General features: G+C 37.7%; 3 protein-coding genes and 1 long non-coding RNA gene across 6 annotated transcripts; 2 read left to right on the top strand and 2 right to left on the bottom strand.

The window, feature by feature from the left end:
- Window positions 1-4859: 4859 nt before the first annotated feature.
- LOC131426579 (uncharacterized) lies at window positions 4860-10584 on the bottom strand. The gene is made up of 3 exons (XR_009229107.1): window positions 10338-10584; window positions 9696-9988; window positions 4860-5554 (listed from the first exon to the last, which is right to left on the bottom strand). It is a non-coding gene; the product is annotated as an uncharacterized LOC131426579 (long non-coding RNA).
- A 666-nt stretch (window positions 10585-11250) lies between these two features.
- Window positions 11251-12705, top strand: LOC131426578 (serine/arginine repetitive matrix protein 2-like). 2 transcript variants are annotated; one of them, XM_058589432.1, is made up of 2 exons: window positions 11251-11346; window positions 11450-12705. In XM_058589432.1, exon 2 carries the CDS (start codon window positions 11520-11522, stop codon window positions 12525-12527), a length of 1008 nt encoding a protein of 335 aa, XP_058445415.1. In that variant the 5' UTR covers window positions 11251-11346; window positions 11450-11519; the 3' UTR covers window positions 12528-12705. The 2 variants fall into 2 exon arrangements, with proteins under 2 accessions (XP_058445415.1, XP_058445416.1); XM_058589433.1 differs by having other exon boundaries at window positions 11263-11346; window positions 11422-12705.
- Window positions 12706-14909: 2204 nt separating this feature from the next.
- Window positions 14910-17606, top strand: LOC131426576 (paraplegin). Of its 2 annotated transcripts, none has more exons than XM_058589429.1 (4): window positions 14910-15004; window positions 15068-15920; window positions 15982-17112; window positions 17180-17606. In XM_058589429.1, the coding sequence occupies exons 2-4, from the start codon at window positions 15093-15095 to the stop codon at window positions 17549-17551; spliced, it is 2331 nt and encodes a 776-aa protein (XP_058445412.1). In that variant the 5' UTR covers window positions 14910-15004; window positions 15068-15092; the 3' UTR covers window positions 17552-17606. The 2 variants fall into 2 exon arrangements, with proteins under 2 accessions (XP_058445412.1, XP_058445411.1); XM_058589428.1 differs by having other exon boundaries at window positions 14910-15011.
- A 45-nt stretch (window positions 17607-17651) lies between these two features.
- LOC131426577 (gametocyte-specific factor 1 homolog) lies at window positions 17652-19033 on the bottom strand. The gene is made up of 2 exons (XM_058589430.1): window positions 18946-19033; window positions 17652-18826 (listed from the first exon to the last, which is right to left on the bottom strand). The coding sequence occupies exon 2, from the start codon at window positions 18756-18758 to the stop codon at window positions 17781-17783; it is 978 nt and encodes a 325-aa protein (XP_058445413.1). The 5' UTR covers window positions 18759-18826; window positions 18946-19033; the 3' UTR covers window positions 17652-17780.
- Between the last annotated feature and the right edge of the window lie 1313 nt (window positions 19034-20346).

Below are 20346 nucleotides of genomic sequence, written 5' to 3'. Positions count from 1 at the left end.
TATATATATATATATATATATATATATATATATATGATTTGGTTATTACTGGGGAAAAGAAAACTTATATACTAACTTACTAACTAATACAGAGAGCGAATCGATTCAATTGAAGATTGCATCGATTTTTGTCGGAATTTGCTTATAATATTATGTGACATTACATCTAATGGTTCTATGTTTGTGAGTCTGTGTAACTCATTTGTACTAAACCAGGGAGGACGCTTCAGAATCATTTTCAGAATTTTATTCTGAATCCTTTGAAGCGTTTTCTTCCTGGTGGAACAACAGCTTGACCAAATTGGTACCGCATAAAGCATGGCTGGTCTGAAAATTTGTTTATAAATTAACAATTTGTTTTTTAGACAGAGCTTAGAATTTCTGTTTATAAGAGGATATAAACATTTAATATATTTATTACACTTTGCCTGGATTCCTTCAATGTGATCCTTGAAAGTGAGTTTTTTGTCATACGTTAAACTGAAGTATTTAGCTTGATCAGACCATGTCAATTCCAAGCCATTCAATTTGAGAATGTGATTATTGTTTGGTTTATGAAAAGAAGCTCTTGGCTTGTGAGGAAAGATAATTAATTGCGTTTTTGCTGCATTTGGTTTAATTTTCCATTTTGACAGATAATCACTGAAAATATTTAAACTTCTTTGTAGGCGACTGCAGATCACTCTTAGATTTCTACCTGTGGCTAACAGACTTGTGTCGTCACAGAATAGCGATTTCTGACAACCAACGGGTAGATTTGGAAGATCAGAAGTGAAAATATTATACAAGATTGGAGCTACACTCGAACCCTGCGGAACACCGGCTCGTACGGGTAGCAATTCAGATTTACAATTCTGATAGCTAACCTGAAGAGTACGATCAGTTAAATAATTTTGAATCATTTTGATCAAATAAATAGGAAACTGGAAATCAGACATTTTTGCTATTAAACCTTTGTGCCAAACACTGTCGAATGCCTTTTCTATGTCTAGAAGAGCAACTCCAGTGGATAACCCAGAAGATTTATTTGTTTTTATCATGTTCGTTACTCTGACAAGTTGATGAGTAGTTGAATGTTCATGACGAAATCCAAACTGCTCTGGTAAAAAAATTGAATTCTCATTTATATGAGTCATCATTCTTAACAAGATAATTTTTTCAAAAAGTTTACTGATAGAAGAAAGTAAGCTAATTGGGCGATAACTTGATGTTTCTGCTGGGTTTTTATCAGGTTTTAGGATAGGAATTACTTTAGCGTTTTTCCATCTTTTTGGGAAGTAAGCTAATGAAAAACACTTGTTGAAAATTTTAACCAGGAGTCTCAAGGCAACATCGGGAAGATTTTTAATAAGAATATTAAAAATTCCATCATTACCAGGAGCCTTCATGTTTTTGAGTTTCCTAATAATTGATTTAATTTCATCAAAATTCGTCTCAATAATGTCATCGTGTGATAGCACTTGGGTTGAAATATGATCATACTTCAGTGAGACTTCATTTTCAATAGGACTCACAACGTTTAAATTAAAATTGTGGACACTCTCGAACTGCTGAGCTAGCTTTTGAGCTTTTTCACCATTTGTAAGAAGTATTTGATTTCCTTCCTTGAGAGCAGGAATTGGTTTCTGAGGTTTCTTAAGAACCTTAGAAAGTTTCCAGAAAGGTTTAGAATATGGTTTAATTTGTTCAACTTCTTTAGCGAAATTTTCATTTCGCAAAAGAGTAAATCTATGTTTAATTTCTTTTTGTAAATCCTTAACTATGTTTTTCATAGCAGGATCACGAGAACGTTGATATTGTCGTCGACGAACATTCTTCAACCGAATGAGCAGTTGAAGATTGTCATCGATGATAGGAGAATTTAATTTAGTTTGAGCTTTGGGAACTGAAAGATTTCTAGCTTCGATAATATAATGATTCAAATTATCAATTGCTGTGTCGATATCCGCAGAATTTTCTAAAATAGTTTCATGATCCACATGATTTTCAATGTGAGATCTGTAATCCAACCAATTTGCTCTATGATAGTTGAAAATAGAACTAATTGGATTAATTATAGCTTCGTTGGAAAGTCTGAATGTTACAGGAAGATGATCTGAGTCAAAATCAGCATGAGTAATCGGTTCACTACAAATGTGACTCTGATCTGTTAGAACCAGATCAATTGTAGACGGGTTTTTCACGGAAGAGAAACAAGTAGGATTACTGGGATGAAGAACTGTAAAGTAACCAGCTGAGAGTTGATTATGAAGTATTTTACCATTACTGTTATTTTGCCTACAATTCCACTGGACATGCTTAGCATTTAAGTCCCCTATTACGAAAAATTTCGATCGATATCTTGTAAGTTTTTTCAAATCGCCTTTAAAGAAATTTAATTGTTCGCCGGTGCATTGGAATGGCAAATATGCTCCAGCGATGAAATAAATTCCATGAATGGTTTCAACTTCGATTCCCAAGCTTTCAATAACGTTAGTATTGAAAGAAGGTAAAATTCGATGTTTAATTTGCCGTTGGACAAAAATGGCAACTCCACCACCAATTCCAGTAAACCTGTCAAATCGATGAACCACATAATGTGGATTACTTTTCAATTTTACATTTGGTTTAAGAAAAGTTTCTGTCACAATGGCAATATGAATTTTGTGAACTTTGAGAAAATTATAAAATTCATCTTCACTCGATTTCAAAGATCGAGCATTCCAATTTAAAATATTCAAATAATTATTTAACATCACTGTTAAATTTTAAATTCATTATAATATTATTTGCAAATTTCCATCCGATTTGAAATGCTTCAAAAAGTGATGAAGTCGAATTCATTTGGATGATCATTTGAAAAAGTTGATCTTGTAGGTAGATCATTTTATTTTCAGTTATATCGCCTAAATCGACTTCATTTAAAGAAGCGAATGGCATTGAAGGAATATTTGTAGGTAGACTGCCATTAGAAGAAGATGATTTGGCCGGTCTACCTATTAATAAATTGTTTTCGCCCAATTTTGTTTCCTTTTAAATCAGGTCCTACGATAAAAGTGAAAACGAATATTTTGATTTCATTTGATTTCTTCCTCTAATCATGATGCCAACACTGTGAATACGATGAGAATTGCCCTATGGTAACCCGGTAAGAAAAAACGTTCAAAAGAAATCCTTCGTTTTTCGAATACGTTGCACAATTGGTCCGATGAATGAGCCCGTTGCTCAGTAGGAGATCAAACAGCACGCTCTTTGAACATAACTTATGGTTATAGCTACAATTGCTCAAATCAATATACTGGAAAATATATCAATATTTAAGTATGAATTTGAGTAAAATTTACTGTACATTTATTCGTTCATTGGAGTAATTTGAATTTTCATTGGAGCGTTGAATTTTCAAACATTTGAGTAACAAAAAACACTTTTTGCAGCTCCGTGCGTTTTCATTCTCGGAATATTCCTATCGAATTTAAGAACACAATAATACATTGTTTGTCATTGCCATATCTAGATCGGCTTTTTGAAACCATAAACCATCAATTATGGATGATTTCAATAAAAATTTTGTGACATCAGTTTTGCTAAGCCCTGCGTAAGGATATCAGAGTTGTTCATTCAGTATCTCTATCTTGACCAGACTGGTGGAGCACCGAATCGTTGGATATCATAAAAAATTAAATACCAGTACTTGACTTTGGTATGTGGATAATTCGATCGCCTCGCGACAAAAGTGCAAAGTGTTTGCAAAGCTTGCGATATCAGTCGAAAACTTGATTCTTAAATATTTGAAAACGAATATAAATTGAAAAAAAAGTAGTATCAAAAATTACCTTGCAAATTAGTTTGAAAGAAATAATTTTATTCTTAAAAACACTTAAAAATGTTCGATCCCAACAAATAAAAGCGTTAGTTGAAATAATTAAATTAAAGTTGATTTATTTCAACTTAAAAGTTTGTGCATTTAAAGGGCAGCAATTATCAACTTTATCTTAAGACGGATCATTTACAATTAATTGTTCAAATTGAATTTATTGTGAAATTATTTGTCAAGAAATTGATAGGATCGCACTAGTAAAATAGTTATTTGGTATTGTTTTCACGGAACCGCAAAACTACCTAATTTTCAGCACTTTCCAACCAATTTAAAGGCTTCGTTGAATTAATTATTTTAGGTAAAGTGACTTCAAGTGTTTGCCACTAGGCACTTGCGAAATCGGAAGTACAGAGCGATTGGAAAACGGTGGCTCAAGATCGGGTATCCTGGAAATCTACAATTCGTCACTCATGTTCCGGAGACGAGATGTGCACCATTAGAGTAAGTAAGTTCATTTAAGTTTTTTAGGAATATTATTTTTATTTCTTGTTCACCGATAATGGATTGCTCAAGAAGTTGTAGCCTACTTAGTATCAACAACGGGTTCAAGGAGATACTGAACTTTGGTTGTTACAGGTCCTTGGTGGTGTTGGTGGCCGGTACTGTGTTGGAAAAGATTTCTTCCAGGCTCGTCGGCAACAATCGTCCCATGAACCAAGTGAACTGTTTTGAGTCATGCACCTGTAATTTTGTGGTTTAGGAAAATTAGTATTTAGTATTAGGCTCAATTTATTTGTAGGTTATGTAGCTTCAAAAATGTTCTGTGAGCAAATCTGCAATCAGTTCGAGGCCGCCAACCACAACGCTAGCCATTTATAATATTTCCTTAGCATTAGTTCTATTATTTTTAATACTAGTAACATATATAAAAATCATAAGGCGAATCAATTAAATTTATACGCATGTTGTTCGGTATCTTATGGAAATCATACAAGTGGAATAAAATTTAAATACTTTTTATGGAAGCGTGTATCACTATTTTTTAAGATATCACAAGTGTAAAGTCAGGAGAGCGTGAGAAAGCTATCCTCTAAACTTTATCTTACCTAACGGTTATCTTCAGTACTCCAGCTATCCAGAACCGATTAACTAGGCTTCTCGCGTGACAATCACCAGCCGGAAAGGATAAGGGAATCTTCGGAGTTTTCTTTAAAATATAGCTCACCAGTTTTAAGTCAGTACGTCTCCAATGTCTGAACAAGAATGCCAGCTTCTCGCCGTTTATTTCACTACTCTCTACATTTTGACATTTATGTTACACTGAACCAAAAGGCTATCTGCAAATTGCCATATGCAACAGCTCTCCCTTCTATAAGAAGACTAATCTATTATATGCAATTTCAAACAAATTAATTCAATCTATATAAAAATAACTACTAAATCTAAGATATTTCAATTGTAAATCGTTTGTCTTACATACTACTAATTGTAAACAATATCTCGGTCAACCTTTGCCAACCGTATCCTTTTCGAACGCCTTTGGCCGACAACCGCCGACTCCACTGTCACCAATTTTCTCTTTTTATTCGTTTTAACTCGAGGAACCTCTGGGAACCCCAAGAAGGGCTCGTCATCCTTCCCGTCATAAATGTTAGGGGAACTCATCGATATTGTAACGTTTGGTCGTTCAAGCCCATCATTATTGGCTATCCTTAGCTGCGTTCGATGTGCCATGAGCATCACGCTTCCAATTGCAACCTGAAATGTATGATGAGAATACCTTTTAATAAACGTTGCTTTCAACCATCTGAACTGATTGCGGGGATCGTGGTTTTTATACCAAACTACGTCTCCCGCTATCAGTTCATCCAAGGGATCTTTTTTATTAGTATTAACCTTTGGACCGTTAACTTCATCATCGTAAGGGATAACGTGCTTTAGTATATTTTGTTTGTAATGCTTTTTTGGGTGTAAAAGGTCCAATAAAGTCTTTGGTGAGTAGGAAAATATTTTTTCAGACGGGAATTTGCCGTCATTCGTCATGCTGTTATTTTTATAATTAATTAAAAAATGCTTATTAACTCTTCTAGCCCCACATTCGAATATATTGGCTCCATTAGGAACTTCTTCAAGACTTCTTTGACTGTTCTTACAAGTCTTTCTGCCTGCCCATTACTCTGAGGATGGTATGGAGGATTTTTCATGACCTTGATACCCTGTTTTTCCAAAAACTCAACAAACTTATGGGAATTGAAAGGCGGGCCACCATCTGATACTAACACGTCTGGCAGCCCAAAACGTGCAAAAAATGATATCAATTTCTGGATTACCTTAGCACAATCCGTGCCCCTCTTCATCCACTCTACTTCCACCCACTTTGAGAAACTGTCCACTATCAAAAGAAATGTATGGGATGAAAAATGAAAGAAATCTATGTGTATTCTGCTAAATGGTTTCGTGGTAGGTGTCCAATTAGACTCTATAGTAGGTTTATATACGATAGCCATACTGTTGCAAACATCACAACTCGCTACATATTTTTCTATGTCAGAATTGATCCCAAACCAATAAACACACTTTCTAGCCAATTGCTTCATTTTCACAATGCCTGCATGGTTAGCGTGTAAAAGTTTCAAAGTCTCTCCTTGTAATTTCTGCGGTATAACTACCCTGTCTTGGTACAATAAACACTCGTCAACTATTTCCAAATCGTGCTTATTGGAAAATACATTAACAAGGCGTTTGTTGATTTTCTCTGGCCAACCATTTCTCATATATTTTATTATTTCATTTAGGAAATCGTCAGTTTTCGTTATATTGGCTATCATCATTGCATCAATGGGGATTTCCCCTCCAAAAATTAATATTTCTAATCAATTCTTCATCCAATTCCTTAGGTACCTTTTCATCTAACGGAAATCTTGAACAGAAGTCAGCGTTTCCCATTTTAGAAGATGGTCGATATTGAATTTCGAAATCGTAAATTGATAATTCTAAAACAAACCTTTGTAATCTAGTAACATATATCGAGTTTTTGCCCGTTTTACCAAAAATTCCCACTAGAGGTTTGTGGTCTGTATAAACCAAAAACTTTTTCCCATAAAGGAACTTGTGAAATTTCTTTATAGTGCATACTAATGCAAGAGCTTCTAAGTGGAGAATAGGATAGTTGTTTTGTGCAGAATTTAAGGAAAAAGGTAAAACATACAGGTTTTTCAATGCCATCAACAATATGAGCCATTACTCCCCCCAACCCATAGCCAGACGCGTCCGTCACTATCGCTATAGGTTTTGTGGGGTCAAAGTATTCTAACAATTTTGCATTTAATATCATCTTTTTGCTTTCATGAAATGCTTTATCACAGTTTTCGTCCCAAATAAACTTTACATTAGATTTTAACAGATTGTACAAATGAAATAATTTAGAAGACAACCTAGGCAGAAATTTATTATAATAATTAATTAAACCCAAAAAAGATTTGAGTTCCGTCTCATTTCGTGGAACTTTCGCCTTCTGTATCGTTAAAATTTTATCAGGACAAGGTAACAATCCTTCGTCACTAATAATGTGCCCTAAAAACGGTAATTTTGTTACAAAAAAATTACATTTCTCCCAATTAACCTTTATATTTATCAAGGATAACCTTTCTAATACTAAATAAAGCTTTTCTTTACAGTCATCGAGATCTTTACCCGCTATTAACACATCATCCAGGTAGCAACGGACATTTCCTATTCCATTCAAAACCTGGTCCATCACTTGTTGAAATATCGAAGAGCTAGAAGAAGCCCCCTGTGGCAATCTGTTATATGTGTAAAGGCAAGGTGTATTTATAACCATGAATTTTCTACTTCTTTTAGACAGAGATAATTGGGTGTATGCTCCTTCTAGATCTAACGAGCAAAATACTTTACATCCTGCCAGACTTGCAAATATATCCTGTGCAGTCGGCAAAGGATATGTGTTGGGAATGATCAATTTATTTATAGATACTTTGCAATCGATGACTAATCTTATTTCATTGTTCTTTTTCATTACAACTACAACAGGGGATGCCCATTCACTAGTCTTTAATGGGGTAATGACATTTTCCTTCTCTAATTTGTTCAAATATTCCACAACTTTGTCTCTCAATCTGTATGGGACTTCGTAGGATTTTTTAAAAATTGGGGTTTCCTCTTTCAAAATCAGATCTGCTTCAAAACCTTTAATAGGTGCAGAAAAATCTTTCATAAAAACATCCCTAAATTTTTCTTTTAATTGTGTGGTGATTTCTCCTGCGTCGATATTAATTATATTGTTGACATTTTCATTGTTTGAAAAAAAAACTTCTCCAATTAGAGAAAAATACATCCAACCGCGACCTTCCAAATAAGGGAATAAAGTTATTATCGCAATCTAAAATCAATAATTTCAGTTTAGCTTGCTTATTTTTTACTTTTACCAGAACATCCGCTTCTCCCTCAATTTTCAATTTATCCCCATTAACGACGATCAATTGTTTGTAACATTTAGAAAGTATATTCGTAAAAGAAGAATAATATTGAGCCTTGCTCATAACCGAAACCGACGAACCGCAATCTATCTCGATCTGCACAATATTCTGTTCAATACCAATAAATATCACCTGTGTCACGATCTTCCTCATCGCTTTTTGTATCACCTGCTCGCATCCTGCTAAAAATCTCGTCCAAATTAGACCCTTGGCTGGGTCCGGCTTGTTCATATCCGTCGACGAATCTTACCGTTCCGCGCTGTGAATTCTTCAGCTTGAAGCATTTCCGCTTTATGTGTCCTTTTAAACCACAGAAATCGCATATCATCTGTGAATAATCCGGTCTTCTTCTATCCTTCCTATCATGCCACTCTGCTGGTGTGAATCGGCTTTCTTTATTATATGGAAATTTTTTTTGATGATTGTATCCCAATCTACTTTTCACGTTACCACGCGGAGACTCATATTTATGCTCATTGGTGGGGTTATTGTATTTCATTGCCAGCTCGTATACATGCTTGAGTTTATTTAATTGAGATCCACCCGTAAATGATGTATTATGAGATGCAATACGATCGTGATCAGTCGGTGAATTGACCGCGAAACTTTTTTGCATTTGTATCTGCCATCTCCCAAGTTGTCAAAAATCGCCCAGTTGCCTCGAGAGATGGCATATTTTCATTTATCAACTTTTTCCGCAAACCATTATCCCGAACTCCCGAAATAATTCTGTCGATAATGGCCGCTTCTTTGAAATTTCCGAAAGCGCAAAACTCGGCTTGCAGCTTTAAAGCTAGCACAAAATCCTCCAAGGATTCATTTGGTTGCTGCGATCTATTATTAAACTTCAACCTTTGTATTAAATCCGATTCTGTCTTATCAAATCGGGATTTTAACTTCGAAATAATATCGGTAAACGTTGCTTCATTTAAATTGCCGTTAGGATAAATTAATTTTAATTCTGTGTAAACGGCTGGCCCAGACAATGCGATAAAATGCGCCTTTTTGTCGGCCTCCGGCACCTTATTTACAATAAAAAAATAATCCAGACGCTCGGCCCATTCTGTAAAGGAACATCCTTTACGGAATGGCTCGATTGTGATACTCATTTGAGCCATGAAAATAAAATTTTAATCAAGGGCAAAACTAAAACAGTTAAATTTTATATATATATATATATATATATATATATATATATATATATATATATATATATATATATATATATATATATATATATATATATATATATATATATATATATATATATATATATATATATATATATATATATATATATATATATATATATATATATATATATATATATATATGCAAATACGTTTTCACTTTTTGAAATGAATATTCAATAATTATAATAAAAAAAACCAACGTGGGCTCACCTCGATAATCGTCGACTTGATTATGCTGCCAATTAGCCACCAGAGATTACTTCGCGTCCAGGATTTATGATAAGCAGCACAATTCTTCTTTAATCACCCTTTGGCGTCCAAATTTAGTTTTTATATCAATCGCCGAATCGTACACAGCCTTGATGACACACGGTTTAGCTTCTCTTTTTTTGGCAGTTAGCCAAAAGGAATGCTTCCGAAATTTCGTAAAGATGACACTTTTTTTTTATCCACCCTTTGGCGTTTTTGTTTGCTTTTATATCAATCGTTGAACAAAGCACAACCTAAAAAGAAACACTCTTAATACAATTGTCTTTACAATAAATCCTTTGTTAAAAATGCAAACAAAAGAATGAAACCAACGCCACTGAATAAAATGGCGTTTATCTTTATTATGTAGATCTTCCGCACCAGCTTACTTACGTGTATCGGAAAATCTTACCGACGATTTCGAGCGAACACTTTATTTAGCCGGAAAAATAAAAGCTTTACACGGGAGAAAACTTTCGTTGCCCTTAATACCTCCTAGGCTAATATTTCGTTGAAACCAACAAAACTTATTTAACCGATATCCTCGTCGCCACTGTAAAGTCAGGAGAGCGTGAGAAAGCTATCCTTTAAACTTTATCTTACCTAACGGTTATCTTCAGTACTCCAGCTATCCAGAACCGATTAACTAGGCTTCTCGCGTGACAATCACCAGCCGGAAAGGATAAGGGAATCTTCGGAGTTTTCTTTAAAATATAGCTCACCAGTTTTAAGTCAGTACGTCTCCAATGTCTGAACAAGAATGCCAGCTTCTCGCCGTTTATTTCACTACTCTCTACATTTTGACATTTATGTTACACTGAACCAAAAGGCTATCTGCAAATTGCCATATGCAACAACCAGGTAAATTTTATAAATATCAGTAGCCAATTTATCGAATTCACCTATGTTTGAATTGCCACCTATTGATTTATATACTGACAATCGAGTGATATTAGACAGAAAAAAATGTAGGTAGTGAACATTACCAAAGTTGTCATGGCAACACTTTAGTAATCTACATTTACCTAAATGTTAAGGTCATCACTCGTTAGTATGGTTCATGTAATATGTTAAATGAAGACAAACACGAGAAAAGGTCCTGAGTGCAAATGACAGTTTCTCTTTGTTTACTTTCTCTTTCGAGTATTACGGTCCAATCAGCAATCTTTCCATCTAACACTTCACATAGGAGTATAGCAAAAACCATCAACTTTCGATATGCACTGTAGAATTTGTTGGAAATTACTGGAATTTGCCGTAATAATTGAAAGAGAAAGAGTCACTTGCACTTGGGACCTTTTCTAATGTTCATCGAGAAATATTAAAAATGCAGAGAAGTGCTATGGTTGATTTTGGGTAAGTTTCTAGCAAAAACTAGGTAGCAGCTGGTAAAAGTGTAGGTTCTTTTCACATGAACATTCTGCGAGTTAAATCTCTGCCTTCATTTTGCTGCGTGGGTATAAACCAAATTCTCCTCCCTGTCTCGTAAGCAATCACTGGGCATCGCATAGTTGTCATTTGTTTCCCGAACGTCCCCTGCCAAACGTGTTTGTTGTGTGTTATGCTTTCTATGCTACTCGGGTGATTATCTGCAGAAAATATCATAAAACAGGTAAGTGGAAAGTAATATTTATTTCGGCTGTATCAAATATTTGGTTACAAACAAAAAATATTTAAAATGGTATAGGAATTTTTCTGTTTTATTTTTTCATCAGTGCTCTGTAGCTATATCACGAACTAACAAGCGACAGACAAAACTTTGAAGAAATTTTTGAAAGAAAGAAAATGGCTACTCCTGTCGGATACGGTCATCTGCTAGAATGCCCATATAACAAATCGCACAGAGTGCAGGCGACAGCCATGGCAAGGCATCTGTTCAAGTGCCGTAAGATGTACCCAGACACACAGTTTGTCACCTGTCCGTTCAATCATGCTCATAAAATTGCTGAGCCCGAGCTAAAGATGCACACTGCCACCTGTGAGGATCGGGCAAATTTTGATATGTACAAATACTGCATAACCACGGCTGCAGCCACCCAAGCCGGTGAACCTCAGGAACCAGAACTCATATATAATAACGAGGACCCGATTGCACCCAAGAAAATCCAAGATGACGATGACGAATGTTGGGATGATTTACGCATTCCCGCGTACAACCCTCAGGAATACTGCGCTACGGCAAAAATTATTCGCAAAGCTACACTAAAGACTCCTGCGGAAAAACGGGTCTTCTATGAACAGGAAACCCAGCGACATAAGGAACTGGATGTCAAAATCAAGCAGGAAATTGAAGATAACGAAAGTAGTAGCTCGCGGTCCCGTTCAAAATCACGATCAACATCACGTTCGCGTCGTTTCAGAACTAAGCGATCTCGATCTCGTCGTAGATCTCCGTTTTCCACTCGTTCCAGACGGTCTCGATCGAATTCTAGGAAATCTCTGTCGCCGAGTCCTGAACGCAAACACAGACGCACCCGTTCTCGTTCGGTAGAACGGCGCACCATTCGTAGACGCTCCCCTTCGCCTGATTACAGACGGCAGCGAATGGCACTTGATCGGTACGAACGGGATTATTGCACACGGCAGTACGATCGGTCCGAATATCATCACTATCCTTCCCGGTACGACAGTTATTCACGGCCTTACGAGTACGACCGCTATCCACCACGCTACGACCAATACGACCGGTACACGTTAGCCAACAGCTACGAAAGAGAACGACGATTCGGTCGACGTGATTCACGAGATCTCGAAGACGAGGAGCACATCTACCGACGCGATTTCAGAGATTGAACTTGTCATGGAATCTACATTAAAACTGTTCATTTTTTTTTAGTGTTACATTAATTATTATTATGAATGTATTCTTTTAGAGTAACTTCTCTGTTTAATGAGTGAAAATTCAAGATCATGATAAACGATTATAGCTCAGATGGAATCTAGCAGTTTACAACTATTCCTCAAATAAAGTATGGCATTTGCATGAAAAAAAAATCGTTTTTGATTTTGAACAAATCGTTGCACTAAAGGCTACAAAGGGTAAGTTTATTTCTGAACAATTTATTGATTTACACTGCCGATTAATCGTCGTACGCCGGAGGACCGATCAGTCCGACTACTTGGTAGTAGTTGAGGGTCTCGTTTACCAGCAATGCTTCGGCAAGCGTCAAAGATTTTCCTCGGTTAACAAGGTTAGGCATATGATGTACTTAATACCGAAGTATTCGATCTACGGTGGAAGGAAATCTTATGATCAAAGGCAAGTATGAAGAATTTCATTATAGTTATGTAGGCTTTTTAGTCACAAGAATATCGTTTACGAAATATAAGTTCGTCTTATAAAAAGGTAATAGTGTGAAGTAGTCACTATAAATAAATCTGAATACATTATATTTTTTATAGAAGTCTATTGCCTACAAATAATTACAATTATCAGCTAAGCTTTACTCAACGAAAATAGGATTCGGAAAAGGTAAATGACTGAAATATCGAAAGTAGAGATTCGAGCAAAAGTACATCATTGAGGCTAAACTCTCATAAACTCTTGTCCAGTAGAGACGTTAGCGAAATAATGTAACAGTTCGGCTGAAAAGTTCGTATCGTTTAATAGAAACACACATTTTTTTGCCAAAATTCGTTTTTATTATTCAACATAATTGCCATCAGAGGCGATACAGGGATTATAGCGATCTTCCAACTTTTCGATACCATTTTTGTAGTACGATTTGTCCTTTGCCTCAAAATAGGCCTCAGTTTCAGCGATTACCTCTTCATTGCTTCTAATTTTTTTTACCATCGAGCATTCTCTTGAGGTCTGAGAACAGGAAAAAGTCACTGGAGAATACGGTGGATGAGGGAGCAATTCGAAGCCCAATTCGTTCAATTTCAGGTTTTCATCGACTTGTGACACGGTGCATTGAAACAAAACTTTTTTCTTCTTCAAATGAGGCCGTTTTTTTTTTTTAAATTTCGTCCTTCAAACGCTCTAATAACGCTATATAATAGTCACTGTGGATGGTTTTTCCCTTTTCAAGGTAGTCGATGAAAATTATACCATGCGAATCCCAAAATACAGACGCCATCACCTCACCGGCCGATTGTTGAGTCTTTCCACGCTTTGGGTTCAGTTCATCGCGTGCTCCACTCAGCTGACTGTCGATTGGACTCCGGAGTGAAGTGATGGAGCCATGTTTCGCCCATTGTTATATATCGACGAAAAAAATCGGTTTTATTTCGATATAACAGCTCCAAACACTTCTCAGAATCATCAATTCGTTGTTGTTTTTGATCGATTGTGAGCTCACGCGGCACCCATTTTGCACAAAGCTTTCTCATATCCAAATATTCGTGAATAATATGTCCAACACGTTCCTTTGATATCTTTAGGGTGTCAGCTATCTCGATCAACTTCACTGAAACGTTAGCTATAATTTCGCTTGTATTTATAGACTCGCGTGCTCTTCCAACAACGTCGCTTTTGAATCGATTGACCAATCAGAGCGATGCTTTCCCATTGATATATCGCTTACTCTTTCAAAACCGTCGACTATGGCAGGGAAATCCGGTATGCCGGAGATTTTTAGCAGACAAAATAGGACACTGGTAGCTATAAATCCACATTTCAATGATACACAATTAAAAATATATGGCTATGAACATTTAAATCACTACGTGGAAATATTTCCAATCAATTGATGAAATAATATTGCTAATTGAAACTAAACTGACTTAGGTGTAAGTGTTCAAAAGTTGACCACATTTGTACCTGTATTTACCCTTGAATTTCTAATTTGCATCCCTGTATAGGAAATAAAGATGTGTTCCACATAAAAAAAACGTGGTTTATTCGTACGAAAGGGAAACTCAATTCGTTTACTTATGTACGATTCACCCTACTTTGAAAAACTGCTGAGTTTTGCCCAGCTGATTCTTGCGGTTAGAGTGCCTATAAGGCCTATAACCAGAGTGACGACATCTCATCCGTAATGCTGGCAACAATTAAAAACATTCCATTCATTCCATTAGCTTTACATTGAATTGACAGATCGTTTGCTCGTTTGGAACTGGTAGCTGTCATTCCAAACGAACAGCTGTCGCCACTCTGATTATAGTCACTTTACTTGCGGTGTAAACAGATTTATGTAAAAAAATGACCTGGCATCCTTGGTTTCCAAACGTCACAACAAAGTGGATTGTGAACTATTCCTCGCTTTTCGTCTACTTCGTCACTTAGCCGAATCCCGAATTTCATAACACGGCAACAGTTACTGGTAAAATGTATGTTATCCGAAAGAAAATCTCAAATGCTAAAAAATCTAAGCTAATTTTTCCAGATAATGCTTTGGTTCTCACACAAAAATGTTTCGACTGGAATCCTGCAAACACCTACTTGCGAGTCGCTTAGTCAGTTCACGTACGCTGGGATCGGCGCTTAGAACCTTTACCTCCGGAACTGTTGCAATTGATCACCGGATTCGTCCGAGTTTGTCAGTTAGATCACCATGCATTAGTCTGCACAAGCTAAATCAATTCAACAATGAGTGTCGGGCTATCGTACGGTTATTTTCTCGTTCGTATGGAATTCCGCACCACATTCTAACTCGAAGGATTCATAGTTCGGCGGAAAGTAAACAACAGCAACGGAACAACAATGCTGCCGGAGGTTCGAACCGTCCTCCCTCGGGAGACGGTAAAAAAGATAACGACGACAAAGAGAAGATGATGTCAGTGGTGACAAAAACGCTAGTTTGGATGATTACAATCTACGCGCTAGTGGCGTTTCTGACGATGGTAGTCCCGAACAGAAACCGACCGGAAACCACCACCCGGTACGTCAGTTGGCATGAGTTTGTCCATCATATGCTGGCAGTGGGAGAGGTAAAGGAGGTTGTGGTTCATCCCGACATGGAGATGGTAACGATTTTGCTTCACGAAGGTGCAGTGATCAAAGGAAGACGGACGCATTCCAACATCTTTCACATGGCAGTGGCGGACGTTAACAAGTTCGAGGAAAAGCTACGCCTGGTGGAGAAACGTTTGGGCATTAAGGATGGCGTTTCGGTACAGTTCGAACGTAGTGGTGATGTCAGTGGTAAAATTTTGTTTACCCTGATTGCAACCGGCGTGATTATTGCGCTGTTAAGCCGGATGCGGGGAATTCGTGGTCCGATCAGTATGGATTCTTTTGTGAGTGAATGGTTGTCTGCTAGGTTGATATTACTTTCTGATGTGGTTTACTGATTTTCAGACGCAAATGGGTCGAGCGAAATTTACTCTGGTGGATCCGGTGGAAGGTGGCCGTGGAGTTTGGTTTAAAGACGTTGCTGGTTTGCAGGAAGCTAAGCTTGAGGTGAAAGAATTTATCGATTATTTGAAGGCACCGGAACGTTATCAACGTCTAGGGGCAAAGGTTCCCAAAGGCGCTCTGCTACTGGGTCCCCCCGGATGTGGTAAAACACTGTTGGCGAAAGCGGTGGCCACCGAAGCACAGGTTCCTTTCTTGAGCATGAATGGCTCGGAGTTTATTGAAATGATAGGAGGTCTAGGAGCTGCTCGTGTGCGGGACCTTTTCAAAGAGGCCGGTAAACGTTCGCCTTGTATAGTTTATATCGATGAAATTGATGCAATTGGAAGACAGCGGGATGGCGGTGGTAGCTTCAGTGGAGTTAGTTCAGGAGAATCGGAACAAACACTGAATCAACTGCTTGTCGAAATGGATGGCATGGCTTCCAAGGAAGGTGTTCTTATGCTGGCCAGTACAAACCGGGCCGATATTCTGGACAAAGCTCTACTGCGCCCGGGACGATTCGACCGACACATTTTGATTGATCTTCCGAATTTGATAGAACGGAAGGAAATTTTCGAAAAACACCTTTCTGGAATCGCTCTGGAAGCTGGCCCGGAAAAATATTCATCTCGGTTAGCAACGCTAACGCCTGGTTTCTCGGGAGCAGATATCGCTAACGTGTGTAACGAAGCCGCACTTCATGCAGCGCGTTCTAGCCAGAAGACAGTAACGACTTCCAATTTGGAGTATGCCGTCGAGCGATTGGTTGGTGGAACGGAAAAACGCTCGCACGCTCTGACGCAAACTGAACGACGCGTAATCGCATTTCACGAATCGGGTCATGCGTTAGTCGGTTGGTTGCTACCGAACTCGGATGTACTACTCAAGGTGACCATTGTTCCTCGAACCAGCTTGGCGCTCGGTTTTGCCCAGTACACCCCGAAGGAGCAGAAACTTTACAGCAAAGAGCAACTGTTCGACAAGATGTGCATGGCGCTAGGAGGTCGGGCGGCCGAGAATATTACATTCGATCGGATTACCACCGGAGCACAGAATGATCTGGAAAAAGTAACCAAAATGGCATATGCACAGGTACGAAGCCTTTGAATAGTAGTCATTTTTCTATTGTATTTGATCATTATATTTCCTTCCACTGTAGATCAAATACTTCGGCATGAACGGCACCGTAGGCCCAATCTCGTTCACCGAGGAGAGCGAGGAAAATCCGTATGCGGATAAACCTTACTCGAAACATCTGGGTAATGTGATCGATCGCGAGGCACGACAGATGATCACCGAGGCGTACGAGCGAACGGAGCAGATTTTACGTGAAAATGTTGACAAGCTGCGTACGCTTGCCGAAGCTTTGCTCGCAAAAGAAACCCTCAACTACGACCAAGTAGTCGAACTGATCGGCCCGCCGGCGTACGACGATGCAAAGCGTAAAATCGATCCCGTTGAATTCGAAGATAGCTTAAAGAAATTGTCAGTCGGCAATGGAGATGATGCAGGCAAACCATCGACAGTGTAAATCAATTAATTGTTGAAAAATAAACTTACCCTTTGTAGCCTTCAGTCCAACGAAAGCATTTCTTTTAATTTGTTTCAAATCAAAAACTTTTTTCTTCATGCTAATGCCACACTTTATTTAAGAAATAGATGTTGACTGCTAGATTCCATCTAATTTATGTATTCATAATATTAATAATTTTTGTACAACTAAAAATATGAACAATTATGGAGTAGATTCTTTGCAAACTTCAATCTCTGAGATCGCGTCGGTAGATGTGCTCTTCGTCTTCGAGATCTCGTGAATCACGTCGACCGAAACGTCGTTCTCTTTCGTAGCTGCTGGCTAGCGTGTGCCGGTCGTACCGTGGCGGATAGCGATCGTATTCGTGAGGCCGTGAATAACTGTCGTACCGGGAAGGGTAGTGATGATATTCGGACCGATCGTACTGCCGTTCGTACCGATCAAGCGCCATTCGCTGCCGTCTGTAATCAGGTGAAGGGGAGCGTCTACGATTGCTACGTCGTTCTACCGAACGAGAACGGGTCCGCCTACGTTCGCGTTCAGGACTCGGCGACAGAGATTTCCTAGAATTCGACCGAGACCGTCTGGAACGAGTGAAAGACGGAGATCTACGACGAGATCGGGATCGTCTAGTTCTGAAGCGACGCGAACGTGATGTTGATCGTGAACGGGACCGCGAGCTACTACTTCCGTTATCTTTAATTTCCTGCTTAATTTTAATATCCAGCTCCTTATGGCGCTGAGTTTCCTGCTCATAGAAGACCCGCTTTTCCGCAGGAGTCTTTAGTGTAGCTTTGCGAATAATTTTTGCCGTAGCGCAGTATTCCTGAGGGTTGTACGCGGGAATGCGTAAATCATCCCAACATTCGTCATCGTCATCTTGGACTTTCTTGGGTGCAATCGGGTCCTCGTTATTGTATATGAGTTCCGGTTCCGGAGGCTCTCCGGCTTGGGTGGACGCTGCCGTGGTTATGCAGTATTTGTACATATCAAAATTTGCCCGATCCTCACAGGTGGCAGTGTGCATCTTTAGCTCGGGCTCAGCGATTTTGTGAGCATGATTGAACGGACAGGTGACAAACTGTGTGTCTGGGTACATCTTACGGCACTTCAACAGATGTCTTGCCATGGCTGTCGCCTGCACTCTGTGCGATTTGTTGTATGGGCATTCTAGCAGGTGACCATATCCGACTGGAGTGGCCATTTTCTTTCCTTCAAAAAATTCTTCAGTTTTGTCTGTCGCTTGCTAATGCGTGATATGGCTACAGAGCACTGATGACAAAACAAACAGAAAAATATGATAAATACAATTCTTTTATCATTTGAAGTTTTTTTTCTAGTTTGTGTTCAAATATTTGATACTACCGATTTAAATAATACGTTCTATTTACCTGTTTGACAATATTTTCTGTGGAAAATCACCCGAAAAGCATAACACACAACAAACACAATTTGCATGGAACGTTCTGGAAACAAAATATGACAGCTAAGCAGAGATGCCAGGTAAAATTGCAAAAGTATGTGAGTCCGAAAAAATGTCTACGGGCGGTTTTCCCCTATAAAGTATGACACAAAAAAACTGGCTTGATGAGCAAAAAAAAAACGGCGCGCTCATTTTAAAAGCCCGTAAATATTGACGAAAGTTTGCGAAAAACTCGATTTTCAATAGTCATTTTCTAAAATATCCTCAAATTTTCAGACAAATCTGCAGACCAGGCATCTCTGCAGCTAATCGATGCCCAGTGATTGCAGCCAGCGGTACAGGGAAACGGAGTTATTTTAATGCCCATGCATCTAAAATAGGTAAAGAATTTACTCTCTGGAATGTATTTGGCATCAAAAATGCCTAACTCTCACTATACGAGGTAGGGTGTTAATTTAAGAAATACAAAACGAAACGCGTAACCATTTTCTGTCATAATTTTGAACGCTTATAATTCAGTCATTTGTTTATGGATCAATGGTGTTCACTTAAGTATATGCCAGTTAACTGTTTATTTTGATTCTCCGGTAACTACCAGGCCAATTTTGATATATCGGCGATTGACACTTACCGAAAATTATCGCTGCTTTTTAACTAAGGATCATTAAAAATGCACTATTAGAGTAACAGAGGTATTTTAACCACTTCATATATTTTGGCCAACCTAACAAACTCTATGGGTTTAAGTAAACCCGTGTTGTATCAATTTGGTGCTAATCACATTAAATTTCCTAATGCGGAAGGGTTTTCAAAGATATTACAACATTTGGTTGATATTTTTACAAAGGGAGCCAAAATCATATAAATGCTTTAGTGGACGAAAACACCTCTGTTACCATACTTAGTTCGTTGATTTACGGTTTTTCACATTTTTCACATTCACGTTTTTCGATCAAAATATACAGAATCTTCTCTTAAATCTATGTTTTTAAAATGAATAAGTTTATGCTTTCTCTTTCTTGAAAATTATTATGATATAAAATCGTTTCATTTGTCCAAGTTTATATCATGAGCTTGTTCGTATCCAAAATTGACCTTTTAAGTAACTTTGAAATCATCATAATTGACTTTCATTTAAAGGATATTTTTCAAAAACTTTAAAATGTAAAAACTTGTAGAAGGCATCAAAATAGAATAGAAACAACTGTTCTGAAAAAAATCTAATAGTCAATTCGATCATTCGCAAAAAAAACCTTAACGTTCGGAGAGAGTAAGTTTGTAATTTGTCACAGTTTAGAGCATCTACCATCATCTTTATTTTTGTATTTATTATGGGAACCTTTGAATTATTTCATTTTTAATGTAATCG

Source organism: Malaya genurostris, chromosome 1 (assembly GCF_030247185.1).
Source record: "Malaya genurostris strain Urasoe2022 chromosome 1, Malgen_1.1, whole genome shotgun sequence".
In the NCBI taxonomy this organism is placed as follows: domain Eukaryota; kingdom Metazoa; phylum Arthropoda; class Insecta; order Diptera; family Culicidae; genus Malaya; species Malaya genurostris.
Note: the sequence above shows the minus strand (reverse complement) of the source record. Positions and strands in the feature narration are given on the sequence as shown.

What these genes read in the sequence shown, in the direction of transcription:
- LOC131426578 (XM_058589432.1), top strand. Translation starts at nt 11,520, where the DNA reads ATGGCTACTCCTGTCGGATACGGTCATCTGCTAGAATGCCCATATAAC.
- LOC131426576 (XM_058589429.1), top strand. Translation starts at nt 15,093, where the DNA reads ATGTTTCGACTGGAATCCTGCAAACACCTACTTGCGAGTCGCTTAGTC. An exon ending in CGATCAGTATGGATTCTTTT is followed by an intron (nt 15,921 to 15,981) that starts GTGAGTGAATGG and finishes ACTGATTTTCAG; the next exon opens with ACGCAAATGGGTCGAGCGAA. An exon ending in CCAAAATGGCATATGCACAG is followed by an intron (nt 17,113 to 17,179) that starts GTACGAAGCCTT and finishes CTTCCACTGTAG; the next exon opens with ATCAAATACTTCGGCATGAA.
- LOC131426577 (XM_058589430.1), bottom strand. Translation starts at nt 18,758, where the DNA reads ATGGCCACTCCAGTCGGATATGGTCACCTGCTAGAATGCCCATACAAC.